The 13,239-nt window shown below is 46.7% G+C and overlaps 1 protein-coding gene across 1 annotated transcript in view; it reads right to left on the bottom strand.

The window, feature by feature from the left end:
• The window catches only part of LOC115126151 (mitochondrial import receptor subunit TOM70-like), an 80,141-nt gene extending 79,318 nt beyond the window's left edge, over positions 1–823 (bottom strand). The window contains exon 1 of the mRNA XM_065009459.1: positions 321–823. Coding sequence (XP_064865531.1) covers positions 321–551 — 231 coding nt within the window. The 5' untranslated portion in view covers positions 552–823. The remainder of the gene's footprint in view (positions 1–320) is intronic.
• Positions 824–13,239: the final 12,416 nt, after the last annotated feature.

Below are 13,239 nucleotides of genomic sequence, written 5' to 3'. Positions count from 1 at the left end.
CCTAACCTAAAATGTCTAGCCTGCCCCCGTTTTAAGAACTAGCTAGTTATTAAGCACAGACGTGTTTTTGGTCACGCTAAATACTGCTGTGGATAGGAACGGTAATACATGCCTGTCTGTGGCGACATTTTCTAAATGAGTAAACTAAATTGTAAACCTTTTACCAGCCAACCACTAAATGCTGGTGCGACCTGTGCCCTTGAATGTATTTCGGTATTGATAAAATCATACTCCAGATAAAAAATGATATTGTTATCGTACCCCTGTACGCCAGAAAGCTGTACGACAGAGTGATATCTAGGAGTGGTTGAGAGTCATACCATGTCCTTCTGCTCGCAACGGGCTCCTTGGCCCTGGACGGGGTTGGCGCTACCTTCTGGAGTTGTCCGTTCCCCATTGCTTTTCCCCGGTGTGTCCTTCGTCTTGTTTCGTTTCCACAGGTAAACGGCTCCTACACCCAGCACTATGGGGGTTCCGACCAGGAGGGCCAGCTGCCAGCGGGGGAAACCGCTCCCCGACTGCGACTCGACAGGCTTCGAAGCGGCCATCATCCACAATATAATGGACAGAAGCGAGCAGAACACGCACCAGTTGTCACTAGTTACCCCAACCACAAAGTCAAAATTGGCTATATATCGTTTTTTAAAATAAAAAAAATTCCCTTTTTGGTCTTAATTTAAAGGTTAACCATGTCAGCAGTGTGGTTAGGTTTAAAAACAGATTTAAGGATATAACTTGTAGAAATAGGCTCGTTTTGGCCATAATAATGACTTTATGGCTGTGGTAACTAGTGACGACCAACACACCACATGCCTCCAGTACCCACTCTGGAATCCGCGACGTAAAAGCAGAAACAGCGGAATCTTGGGATACTGGCGGGCGCTGTGTAATTGCAACCAGGGCGGGGAACTCTTTACTTCCGGACTACACGGACGACTACAACATTACATGGAGTACAAGCCCCCCATCTAGTGTATGTATTAAATAATGCAATGCTTTAAACGTTGATAACAGTAAACCTACTTTTGAGTGTTATCAAAGATGTTGAGATTGGGATTGTGTATTATAGATAGCATTTCTTGACTATGACTGTTTATAGATGTTATGAGAGTATTCTAGTGCTTTGCCATTACATGATACTGTTTTTACACTATTTTCAAATTAACGTTGTATTACCAGTATGTTTATGTTTAACATAACCTTTATACACAGGCAGTTAGAAAAGCCAAGGCTAGCTTTTTCAAGCAGAAATTTGCTTCCTGCAACACGAACTCAAAAAAGTTCTGGGACACTGTAAAGTCCATGGAGGTTAAGAACACCTCCTCCCAGCTGCCCACTGCACTGAAGATAGGAAACACTGTCACCACTGATAAATCCACCATAATTGAGAATTTCAATAAGCATTTTTCTACGGCTGGCCATGCTTTCCACCTGGCTACTCCTACCCCGGTCAACAGCACTGCACCCCCCCACAGCAACTCGCCCAAGCCTCCCCCATTTCTCCTTCTCCCAAATCCAGTCAGCTGATGTTCTGAAAGAGCTGCAAAATCTGGATCCCTACAAATCACCCGGGCTAGACAATCTGGACCCTCTGTTTCTAAAATTATCTGCCGAAATTGTTGCCACCCCTATTACTAGCCTGTTCAACCTCTCTTTTGTGTCGTCTGAGATTCCCAAAGATTGGAAAGCAGCTGCGGTCATCCCCCTCTTCAAAGGGGGGGACACTCTTGACCCAAACTGCTACAGACCTATATCTATCCTACCCTGCCTTTCTAAGGTCTTCGAAAGCCAAGTCAACAAACAGATTACCGACCATTTCAAATCTCACCATACCTTCTCTGCTATGCAATCTGGTTTCAGAGCTGGTCATGGTTGCACCTCAGCCACGCTCAAGGTCCTAAACGATATCTTAACCGCCATCGATAAGAAACATTACTGTGCAGCCGTATTCATTGATCTGGCCAAGGCCTTCGACTCTGTCAATCACCACATTCTCATCGGCAGACTCGACAGCCTTGGTTTCTCAAATGATTGCCTCGCCTGGTTCACCAACTACTTCTCTGATAGTGTTCAGTGTGTCAAATCGGAGGGTCTGCTGTCCGGACCTCTGGCAGTCTCTATGGGGGTGCCACAGGGTTCAATTCTTGGACCGACTCTCTTCTCTGTATACAGCAATGATGTCGCTCTTGCTGCTCTGATCCACTTCTACGCAGACGACACCATTCTGTATACTTCTGGCCCTTCTTTGGACACTGTGTTAACAACCCTCCAGGCAAGCTTCCTTCCATGGCCTCCAATTGCTCTTGAATACAAGTAAAACTAAATGCATGCTCTTCAACCGATCGCTGCCTGCACCTGCCCGCCTGTCCAACATCACTACTCCGGACGGCTCTGACAACTACAAATACTTAGGTGTCTGGTTAGACTGTAAACTCTCCTTCCAGACCCACATCAAACATCTCCAATCCAAAAATCTAGAATTGGCTTCCTATTTCGCAACAAAGCATCCTTCACTCATGCTGCCAAACATACCCTTGTAAAACTGACCATCCTACCAATCCTCGACTTCGGCGATGTCATTTACAAAATAGCCTCCAATACCCAACTCAACAAATTGGATGCAGTCTATCACAGTGCCATCTGTTTTGTCACCAAAGCCCCATATACTACCCACCATTGCGACCTGTACGCTCTCTTTGGCTGGCCCTCGCTTCATACTCGTCGCCAAACCCACTGGCTCCATGTCATCTACAAGACCCTGCTAGGTAAAGTCCCCCCTTATCTCAGCTCGCTGGTCACCATAGCATCACTCACCTGTAGCACGCGCTCCAGCAGGTATATCTCTCTGGTCACCCCCAAAACCAATTCTTTCTTTGGCCGCCTCTCCTTCCAGTTCTCTGCTGCCAATGACTGGAACGAACTACACAAATCTCTGAAACTGGAAACACTTATCTCCCTCACTAGCTTTAAGCACCAGCTGTCAGAGCAGCTCACAGATTACTGCACCTGTACATAGCCCACCTATAATTTAGCCCAAACAACTACCTCTTTCCCAACTGTATTTATTTATTTTATTTTATTTATTTATTTATTTTGCTCCTTTGCACCCCATTATTTCTCTCTCTACTTTGCACATTCTTCCAGTGCAAATCTACCATTCCAGTGTTTTACTTGCTATATTGTATTTACTTTGCCACCATGGCCTTTTTTTTGCCTTTACCTCCCTTATCTCACATTGTATATAGACTTGTTTATACTGTATTATTGACTGTATGTTTGTTTTACTCCATGTGTAACTCTGTGTTGTTGTATGTGTCGAACTGCTTTGCTTTATCTTGGCCAGGTCGCAGTTGTAAATGAGAACTTGTTCTCAACTAGCTTAGCTGGTTAAATAAAGGTGTTCTCAACTAGCCTACCTGGTTAAATAAAGGTGTTCTCAACTGGCCTACCTGGTTAAATAAAGGTGTTCTCAACTAGCCTACCTGGTTAAATAAAGGTGTTCTCAACTGGCCTACCTGGTTAAATAAAGATGTTCTCAACTTGCCTACCTGGTTAAATAAAGGTGTTCTCAACTAGCCTACCTGGTTAAATAAAGGTGTTCTCAACTAGCCTACCTGGTTAAATAAAGGTGAAATAAAAAATGAATACATAAAATAAATAATCAACATTCTCTGTATTTGATGACCCAGATGTGCTATCATTGAATCCCAGAGTGTGTGGCATGGCCTAGTTTCCATCTATCCTGGGTCACATTCCTGTGTGTAGCAGCCTGGTGCTGCCTGCCTGGTTGGACTGGTCTGGGAGGGCAACCGGCACAACCACTCGATCAGATTTCTGCCCTCAGGGCCATAAAGGCAGGCTGTCCTCAAACTCGACAGCACAGCAGCACCAACCTGCCATCAAGTCAACAAGGGCTGTGTTCCAAATGGCTCCCTATTCCCTATATAGTGGTCTACTTTTGACCAGGGTCTATAGAGCTATATAGGGAATAGACAGGGTGTTTCTTCAGACACACCCAGGGTCTATAGAGCTACACTACCATTCAAAAGTTTTGGGTCACTTAGAAATGTCCTTGTTTTTTAAAGAAAAGCTATTTTTTTGTCCATTAAAATAACATCAAAACACCCGTTTCAACTTCAACAGTGAAGAGGCGACTCCGGGATGCTGGCCTTCTACTTCCTCCCCAGTGTCTGTGTTCTTTTGCTCATCTTAATATGTTATTTTTATTGGCCAGTCTGAGATATGGCTTTTTCTTTGCATCTCTGCTTAGAAGGCCAGCATCCCAGAGTCGCCTCTTCACTGTTGACGTTGAGACTGGTGTTTTGTGGGTACTATTTCATAAAGCTGCCAGTTGAGGACTTTTGAAGCGTATGTTTCTCAAACTAGACACTCTAACGTACTTGTCCTCTTGCGAAATTGGGGGGAAAAAGGGGTAAAAAAAATACATAATGCTATAACAATATATATGATAAACGTGGATTAGCTAACACAACGTGCCATTGGAACACAGGAGTGATGGTTGCTGATAATGGGGCCTCTGTACTTGGATTAGCTAACACAACGTGCCATTGGAACACAGGAGTGATGGTTGCTGATAATGGGGCCTCTGTACTTGGATTAGCTAACACAACGTGCCATTGGAACACAGGAGTGATGGTTGCTGATAATGGGGCCTCTGTACTTGGATTAGCGAACACAACGTGCCATTGGAACACAGGAGTGATGGTTGCTGATAATGGGCCTCTGTACTTGGATTAGCGAACACAACGTGCCATTGGAACACAGGAGTGATGGTTGCTGATAATGGGGCCTCTGTACTTGGATTAGCTAACACAACGTGCCATTGGAACACAGGAGTGATGGTTGCTGATAATGGGGCCTCTGTACGTGGATTAGCTAACACAACGTGCCATTGGAACACAGGAGTGATGGTTGCTGATAATGGGGCCTCTGTACGTGGATTAGCTAACACAACGTGCCATTGGAACACAGGAGTGATGGTTGCTGATAATGGGCCTCTGTACTTGGATTAGCTAACACAACGTGCCATTGGAACACAGGAGTGATGGTTGCTGATAATGGGCCTCTGTACTTGGATTAGCTAACACAACGTGCCATTGGAACACAGGAGTGATGGTTGCTGATAATGGGGCCTCTGTACTTGGATTAGCTAACACAACGTGCCATTGGAACACAGGAGTGGTGGTTGCTGATAATGGGCCTCTGTACGCCTATGTAGATATTCCATAAAAATCAGCCGTTTCCAGCTACAATAGTAATTTACAACATTAACAACATCTACACTGTATTTCTTATCAATTTTATGTTATTTTAGTGGAAAAAAATGAGCTTTTCTTTGAAAAACAAGGACTTTTCTAAGTGACCCCAAACTTTTGAACGGTAGTGTATATAGAGACCGTCAGTTTATAGGATTGTAGTGACCCGCACAGACAGCGGGGTGTTATGTGTTAGGCTATTAGTGGGTTCGCGGGGTCCGACATGCCAATCAACCTGCTATCTGCCAATCACGGGAATGCCTGGAATGTTCTGATGCTGGGCATCCTGGCGGTTGGTGGAGAGGCGTGGAGGGGGGGTTGGGCAGGGGGCGGGGCAGGGGGCGGGGCAGGGGGGTGGAGCATTGGAAGTTAAGACCAGGTTCAGCCATTGTTCTCTCTCTCTTATGTCTGGGCTTCACAAGAGAAGGTCACGGTTGGTTTGTATTTATCTTTAATTGATTTGGCGTGGGCAACGGCCAAACAGTAGCCTGTGTAAAGTTGGGTTACTATACCGTCAATTCGTAAACTCAATCCTCTGTCTGGACAATTGTTCCTTTATGATCTAGTCAGGTCATTATATTGGTGTCTGAAGTGATTGGACCTCCCATCCACGACAGTGCGTGTGCTTGGCCTTATGATCTAGTCAGGTCATTACATTGGTGTCAGAAGCGATTGGACCTCCCATCCACGACAGTGTGTGTGCTTGGCCTTATGATCTAGTCAGGTCATTACATTGGTGTCAGAAGTGATTGGACCTCCCATCCACGACAGTGCGTGTGCTTGGCCGGTGAGCGCGTTCCTGTAAGACGTAGAGTCACAAGCTAGCGCGAGGACGCGGTCTTTGAAAGGAGGGAGTAGTGTAACAACCCTGGGTTTATGCCTAGAATGTCGAGGGTTCGAGACCTGCTCCCTGCTGTGTCATTACACTATAAAAGCGGCACTCACCTAACCACGCTAGCTTCACCCTCATGTGAGTACTAACAAGCTAGCAAGCAAGTGCTACGTATCAACAGCCATCGTCAGTCAATCCAGTAGGGGTTGGAAGCTATGATGAACTTCAAATAGTCTCTCACGTCGTGATATCGCATCCCGCCCTGTTCAGCTCCCTCGACCATGCTCGCTTCGCTCAACGGTCCCCCGCCCACGCCGTTTCTCTCGCTTCCCTTCCATTGAAAGTGAATGGCTTCCGATGTTTCACAGCGTATAATGTGAATGGTGTAAATGGCACTTGATGAAACATTTCAATAAAGGCATTATGTATGAGGAATACAATGTGTTGGGCTTTTCATTATGAGGACCAAAGTAAGCAGTAATTGTTTGCATCCCACTGCTGGCTTACTTCTGAAGCTAAGCAGGGTTGGTCCTGGTCAGCAGCATACCACCCTGCATACCACTGCTGGCTTGGCTCTGAAGCTAAGCAGGGTTGGTCCTGGTCAGCAGCATACCACCCAGCATTCCACTGCTGGCTTGCTTCTGAAGCTAAGCAGGGTTGGTCCTGGTTGGTCCCTAGATGGGAGACCAGATGCTGCTGGAAGTGGTTTTGGATGGCCAGTAGGAGGCACCCTTTCCTCTGGTCTAAAAAATATTCCAATACTGCAGAGCAGTGATTGGGAACACTGCCCTGTGTAGGGTGCTGTCTTATGGATGGGATGTTAAACAGGTGTCCTGACTCTCTGGTCATTAAAGATCCCATGGCCCTTATCATTAGAGTAGGGGTGTTAACCCCGGTGTCCTGGCTAAATTCCCAATCTGGCCCTCAAAACCATCATGGTCACCTAATCATCCCCAGTTTACAATTGGCTCATTCATCCCCCCTCCTCTCCCCTGTAACTATTCCCCAGGTCGTTGCTGTAAATGAGAATGTGTTCTCAGTCAACTTACCTGGTAAAATAAGGGTTAAAAATATATGTAGTAGTTAGGGTTGGGATAATATATGTAGTAGTAGTAGTAGATAGGGTTGGACTGATATAATATCTTACAAGTAATCTCAACTACCTCTAACTATTTCACAACAACTACCTTATACACACAAGTGTAAAGGGATGAATAAGAATATGTACATATAAATATATGGATGAGCGATGACCAAACGGCATTGGCAAGATGCAGTAGATGATATAAAATACAGTATATACATATGAGATGAGTAATGTAGGGTATGTAAACATTGATATAAAGTGTAATTGTTTAAAGTGACTAGTGATACATTTATTACATCCAATTTTTAATTATTAAAGTGGCTGGAGATTTGAGTCAGTATGTTGACAGCAGCCACTCAATGTTAGTGGTGGCTGTTTAACAGTGTAAGGATTTTCCTGTGGTGAAGGAGAGGAGGACCAAAACGCAGCGTGGTTATATTGATTCATGTTTAATAAAAACAGATAAACATGAACACTACAAAACAATAAATGTGGAAAACCAAAAACAGCCCTATCTGGTGCAAAACACAGAGACAGGAACAATCACCCACAAACACACAGTGAAACCCAGGCTACCTAAGTATGATTCTCAATCAGAGACAACCAATGACACCTGCCTCTGATTGAGAACCATACTAGGCCGAAACATAGAAATACCCAAAACCTAGAAAAACAAAAAATAGACTGCCCACCCCAACTCACGCCCTGACCATACTAAATAAATAAAAACAAAGGAAATAAAGGTCAGAACGTGACAAACAGTCTGATGGCCTTGAGATAGAAGCTGTTTTTCAGTCTCTCGGTCCCAGCTTTGATGCACCTGTACTGACCTCGCCTTCTAGATGATAGTGGGGTGAACAGGCAGTGGCTCGGGTGGTTGTTGTCCTTGATCTTTTTGGCCTTCCTGTGACATCAGGTGCTGCAGGTGTCCTGGAGGGCAGGTAGTTGAAGCGTTTGGCAGACATCACTACCCCCTAGAGAACCTTACTGTTGTGGTCGGAGCAGTTGCCGTACCAGGCGGTAATGCTCTTGATTGTGCATCTGTAAAAGTTTGTGAGTTTTTTCGGTGACAAGCCAAATTTCTTCAGCCTCCTGAGGTTGAAGAGACGCTGTTGCGCCTTCTTCACCACGCTGTCTGTGTGGGTGGACCATTTCAGTTTGTCCGTGATGTGTACGCCGAGGAACTTGAAGCTTTACACCTTCTCCACTACTGTCCCATCGATGTGGATAGGGGGGTTCTCCCTCTGCTGTTTCCTGAAGTCCACGATCATCTCCTTTGTTTTGTTGATGTTGAGTGTGAGTTTTTTTTCCTGACACCACACCCTGAGGGCCCTCACCTCCTCCCTGTAGGCCGTCTCGTCGTTGTTGGTAATCAAGCCCACTACTGTTGTGTCGTGTGCAAACTTGAAGAGTGAGTTGGAGGCGCATGGCCACACAGTCATGGGTGAACAGGTAGTACAGGAGAGGGCTTAGAACGCACCTTTGTCAAATCAAATCAAATTTTATTTGTCACATACACATGGTTAGCAGATGTTAGTGCGAGTGTAGCGAAATGCTTGTGCCTCTAGTTCCGACAATGCAGTAATAACCAACAAGTAATCTAGCTACCCTCACCACCTGGGGGCAGCCCGTCAGAAAGTCCATGCATGGCTGTGATTATAATCGAAGAGAATTGCGGCCGGCATTTAATTGTAAGGAATTCTAGGTCAAGTGAACAAAAGGACTTGAGTTCCTGTATGTTGTTATGATCACACCACGACGCATTAATCATAAGGCATTACACACATTACACACCCCTGCCCTTCTTCTTACCAGAGAGATGTTTGTTTCTGTCGGTGTGATGCGTGAAGTACTGACTCCGATAACGTATCCCGAGTGAGCCATGTTTCCGTGAAACATAGAATGTTACAATCTCTGATGTCTCTCTGGATGACAACCCTTGCTCAAATTTCGTCTACCTTGTTGTTATGAGACTGGACATTGGCGAGTAGTATACTCGGGAGCGGTGAGCAATGTGCCCGTCTACGGAACCTGACCAGAAGACTGCTCCGTCTGCCCCTTCTGCGGTGCCGTTGTTTTGGGTCGCCTACTGGGATCAGATCCATTGTCCTGGGTAGTGGTCCGAACAGAGGATCCGCTTGGGGAAAGTCGTAATCCTGGTCGTAATGTTGGAAAGTTGACGTTGCTCTTATATCCAATAGTTCTTCCCGGCTGTATGTAATAAGACTTCAGATTTCCTGGAGTAACAATGTAAGAAATAATACATTAAACAAATAAGATAAAGTTTCCTAAGAACTCGAAGCGAGGCGACCATATCTTTCTGCGCCATCTTACCAGTCACATGTTTTGACACATTCTCATTCACATCCTCATTCCAGTGGTTTTCCTTTATTTTGACTATTTTCTACATGGTATAATAATAGTGAAGACATCAAAACTAGGAAATATGGAATCATGTGGTAACCAAAAAAGTGTTAAACAACAAATCTTGTGGACTACAGGAAAAGGAGCACCGAGCACGTCCCCATTCTCATTGACTGGGCTGTAGTGGAGCAGGTTGAGAGCTTCAAGTTCCTTGGTGTCCACATCAACAACAAACTAGAATGGTCCAAACACACCAAGACAGTCGTGAAGGGGGCACGACAAAGCCTATTCCCTCTCAGGAAACTAAAATGATTTGGCATGGGTCCTGAGATACACAAAAGGTTCTACAGCTGCAACATCGAGAGCATCCTGACTGATTGCATCACTGCCTGGTATGACAACTGCTCGGCCACCGACCTCAAGGCACTACAGAGGGTAGTGCGTACGGCCCAGTACAGCACCGGGGCTAAGCTGCCTGCCATCCAGGACCTATATACCAGGCGGTGTCAGAAGAAAGCCCTGAAAATTGTCAAAGACCCAGCCACCCCAGTCTTAGACTGTTCCCTCTACTACCGCATATCAAGCAGTTCCAAGTGCCAAGTCTAGGACAAAATGGCTTCTCAACAGTTTTTACCCCCAAGCCATAAGACTCCTGAACAGCTAATTAAATGGATACCCAGACTATTTGCATTGTGTGCCGCCCCCACCCCCCTCTTTTTACACTGCTGCTACTCTCTGTTTATCATATATGCATAGTCACTTTAACTATACATTCATGTACATACTACCTCAATTGGCCCGACCAACCAGTGCTCCCGCACAATGCTATCCGGGCTATCTGCATTGTGTCCCGCCACCCGCCAACCCCTCTTCTACGCTACTGCTACTCTCTGTTCATCATATATGCATAGTCACTTTAACCATATCTACATGTACATACTACCTCAATCAGCCTGACTAACCTCAATCAGCCTGACTAACCGGTGTCTGTATGTAGCCTTGCTACTTTTATAGCCTCGCTACTGTTATAGCCTCGCTACTGTATATAGCCTGTCTTTTTACTGTTGTTTTACTTCTTTACCTACATATTGTTCACCTAATACCTTTTTTTGCACTATTGGTTAGAGCCTGTAAATAAGCATTTCACTGTAAGGTCTACCTGTTGTATTCGGCGCACGTGACAAATACACTTTGATTTGATTTGATTTGAAAATATATTTCAGAATTTAGAGTCTTCAAAGGAGCCACCCTTTGCCTCGATAACAGCTTAGCATACTCTTGGTATTCTCTCAACCAGCTTCACCTGGAATACTTTCCCAACAGTCTTGAAGTAGTTCCCAGATATGCTGAGCACTTGTTGGAAAGAAAAACCCTGGAATGAGTAGGTGTGTCCAAACTTATGAGTGGTACTGTATTTATTTCCACAATTATTCAAATAATATGCATAATAATGTTGTCAGTTCATATGAAGGGTTGTTACTTATAACCAGGATTGGCATTACAAATATTACATTTTTGTCAAGCAATTAGTATTTTGACAAACCATTGTTGTGATTCATCCTGTATTGTCCCTAACATCATTCACCCTAGCAACAGATGTGGGACACACACACACACACCACACACACACACACACACACACACTCTCCCTACCCTTCACCCCACAAAAATCCACAGGCACAGACGTTCAACAGTTGTTCCATCCCTGAGCCCAACTTAAGAGAAGACTTGAGGTGTGAATGGATATAGAGTTGTAGCTGTTTGAGGAGGCAGAGATTTGATTAACCAATGTCAAGTCCTAGCTGATGGCGCTAAGATACACCCCTCTACCCTGAAACACACACACGCTGGTCCCCTGTTTTTCCCAAAGCATCTCTGAGCAATCAGACCTTTTGATTATTATGTGCCACCAGGGCCATAATTATTTGCCCCCTCTCTGATTGTCTGAGTGTGACCCCCTCCCCATGAGTTACTGAAGCTAGTGTTGCCAGCACTGCCACCGGAATCCCCACCGGCTAGGTACAAGGTCGTCAAGGTACTCATTAGCAGCATTGAGAAGTTCCTTGTATATTATGCTCATCCATCTGGGGGCTTTGGCTTTGTTGGACCAAGCCTGCCAGGCAGGCTGTCACGACCTGACCATATGGAGCCTTTCTATTCTCTGTGACTAGGGTGGGTGATCTAGGTTTTTTTATTTCTATGTTGGCCTGGTATGGTTCCCAATCAGAGGCAGCTGTTTATCGTTGTCTCTGATTGGGGATCATATTTAGGCAGCCATTTCCCCACTGTGTTTTGTGGGATCTTTTTTTGAATTAGTGCATGTGGCACCTCTGATGTCATGGTTCGCTGTTTGTTTCCTTTTTTTTGTTTGGACGTTTTGCGTAAATAAATATGTGGAACTTTAATCACGTTGTGCCTTGTTCCGTCTGTCCACACAACCGTGACAGAAGATCTCACCAACAAGGGACCAAGCAGTGTGAACATGAGGTGAGGAGGTTTTTCACGTGGGAGGACATGAGAGGATGCGAAACCCTTCCTTGGCGGCAGACGGAAGGAAAAAAGGGAGGACCGGGACGACGCCAGGGTTTGCACCCACAGAAAGCGGGGGGTGGTCGGCGGAGCTAGCCGTCGAGCATAGGAGAGTGCCAGAGCATGTGTGGGAGTCGATAGAGGAAGGTAATGAGAGATACCGGAGAGAGGTTTTGGCAAGGAGTATGCTGCAGCGCTGGTGCACTGAAGAGCGCCTTCTCAGCCCGGTACTATCTGTGCCAGCTCCACACACCAGGACACCAGTGCGCCTCCCCAGTCCAGTACGTCCTGTGCCTGCTCCCCGCATTCGTCCTGAAGTGCGAGTCACCAGTCCGGTGCCACCTGTGCTGGCTCCACACACCAGGCCACCAGTGCGCCTCCCCAGTCCAGTACGTCCTGTGCCTGCTCCCCGCATTCGTCCTGAAGTGCGAGTCACCAGTCTCATGCCACCTGTGCTGGCTCCACACACCAGGCCACCAGTGCGCCTCCCCAGTCCAGTACGTCCTGTGCCTGCTCCCCGCATTTGTCCTGAAGGGCGAGTCACCAGTCCGGTGCCACCTGTGCTGGCTCCACACACCAGGCCACCAGTGCGCCTCCCCAGTCCAGTCCGGACGTCCTGTGCCTGCTCCCAGTCCATTCGTCCTGAAGTCCGGAACCTCCTGCGACGAGTCACCAGTCTCATGCCACCTGTGCTGGCTCCACACACCAGGCCACCAGTACGCCTCCCCAGTCCAGTACGTCCTGTGCCTGCTCCCCGCATTCGTCCTGAAGGGCGAGTCACCAGTCCCGTGCCACCTGTGCTGGCTCCACACACCAGGCTTCCGGCGACGGTCCCCAGTCCAGAGCTTCCGGCGACGGTCCACAGTCCGGAACCTCCTGCGACGGTCCACAGTCCGGAACCTCCAACGAAGGTCCACAGTCCGGAACCTCCGACGACGGTCCACAGTCCGGAACCTCCGACGACGACGGTCCACAGTCCGGAACCTCCGACGACGGTCCACAGTCCGGAACCTCCTACGACGGTCCACAGTCCGGAACCTCCTACGACGGTCCACAGTCCGGAACCTCCTGCGACGGTCCACAGTCCGGAACCTCCTGCGACGGTCCACAGTCCGGAACCTCGTACGACGGTCCACAGTCCGGAAATCTCG

Source organism: Oncorhynchus nerka, linkage group LG25 (assembly GCF_034236695.1).
Source record: "Oncorhynchus nerka isolate Pitt River linkage group LG25, Oner_Uvic_2.0, whole genome shotgun sequence".
NCBI lineage: Eukaryota > Metazoa > Chordata > Actinopteri > Salmoniformes > Salmonidae > Oncorhynchus > Oncorhynchus nerka.
Note: the sequence above shows the minus strand (reverse complement) of the source record. Positions and strands in the feature narration are given on the sequence as shown.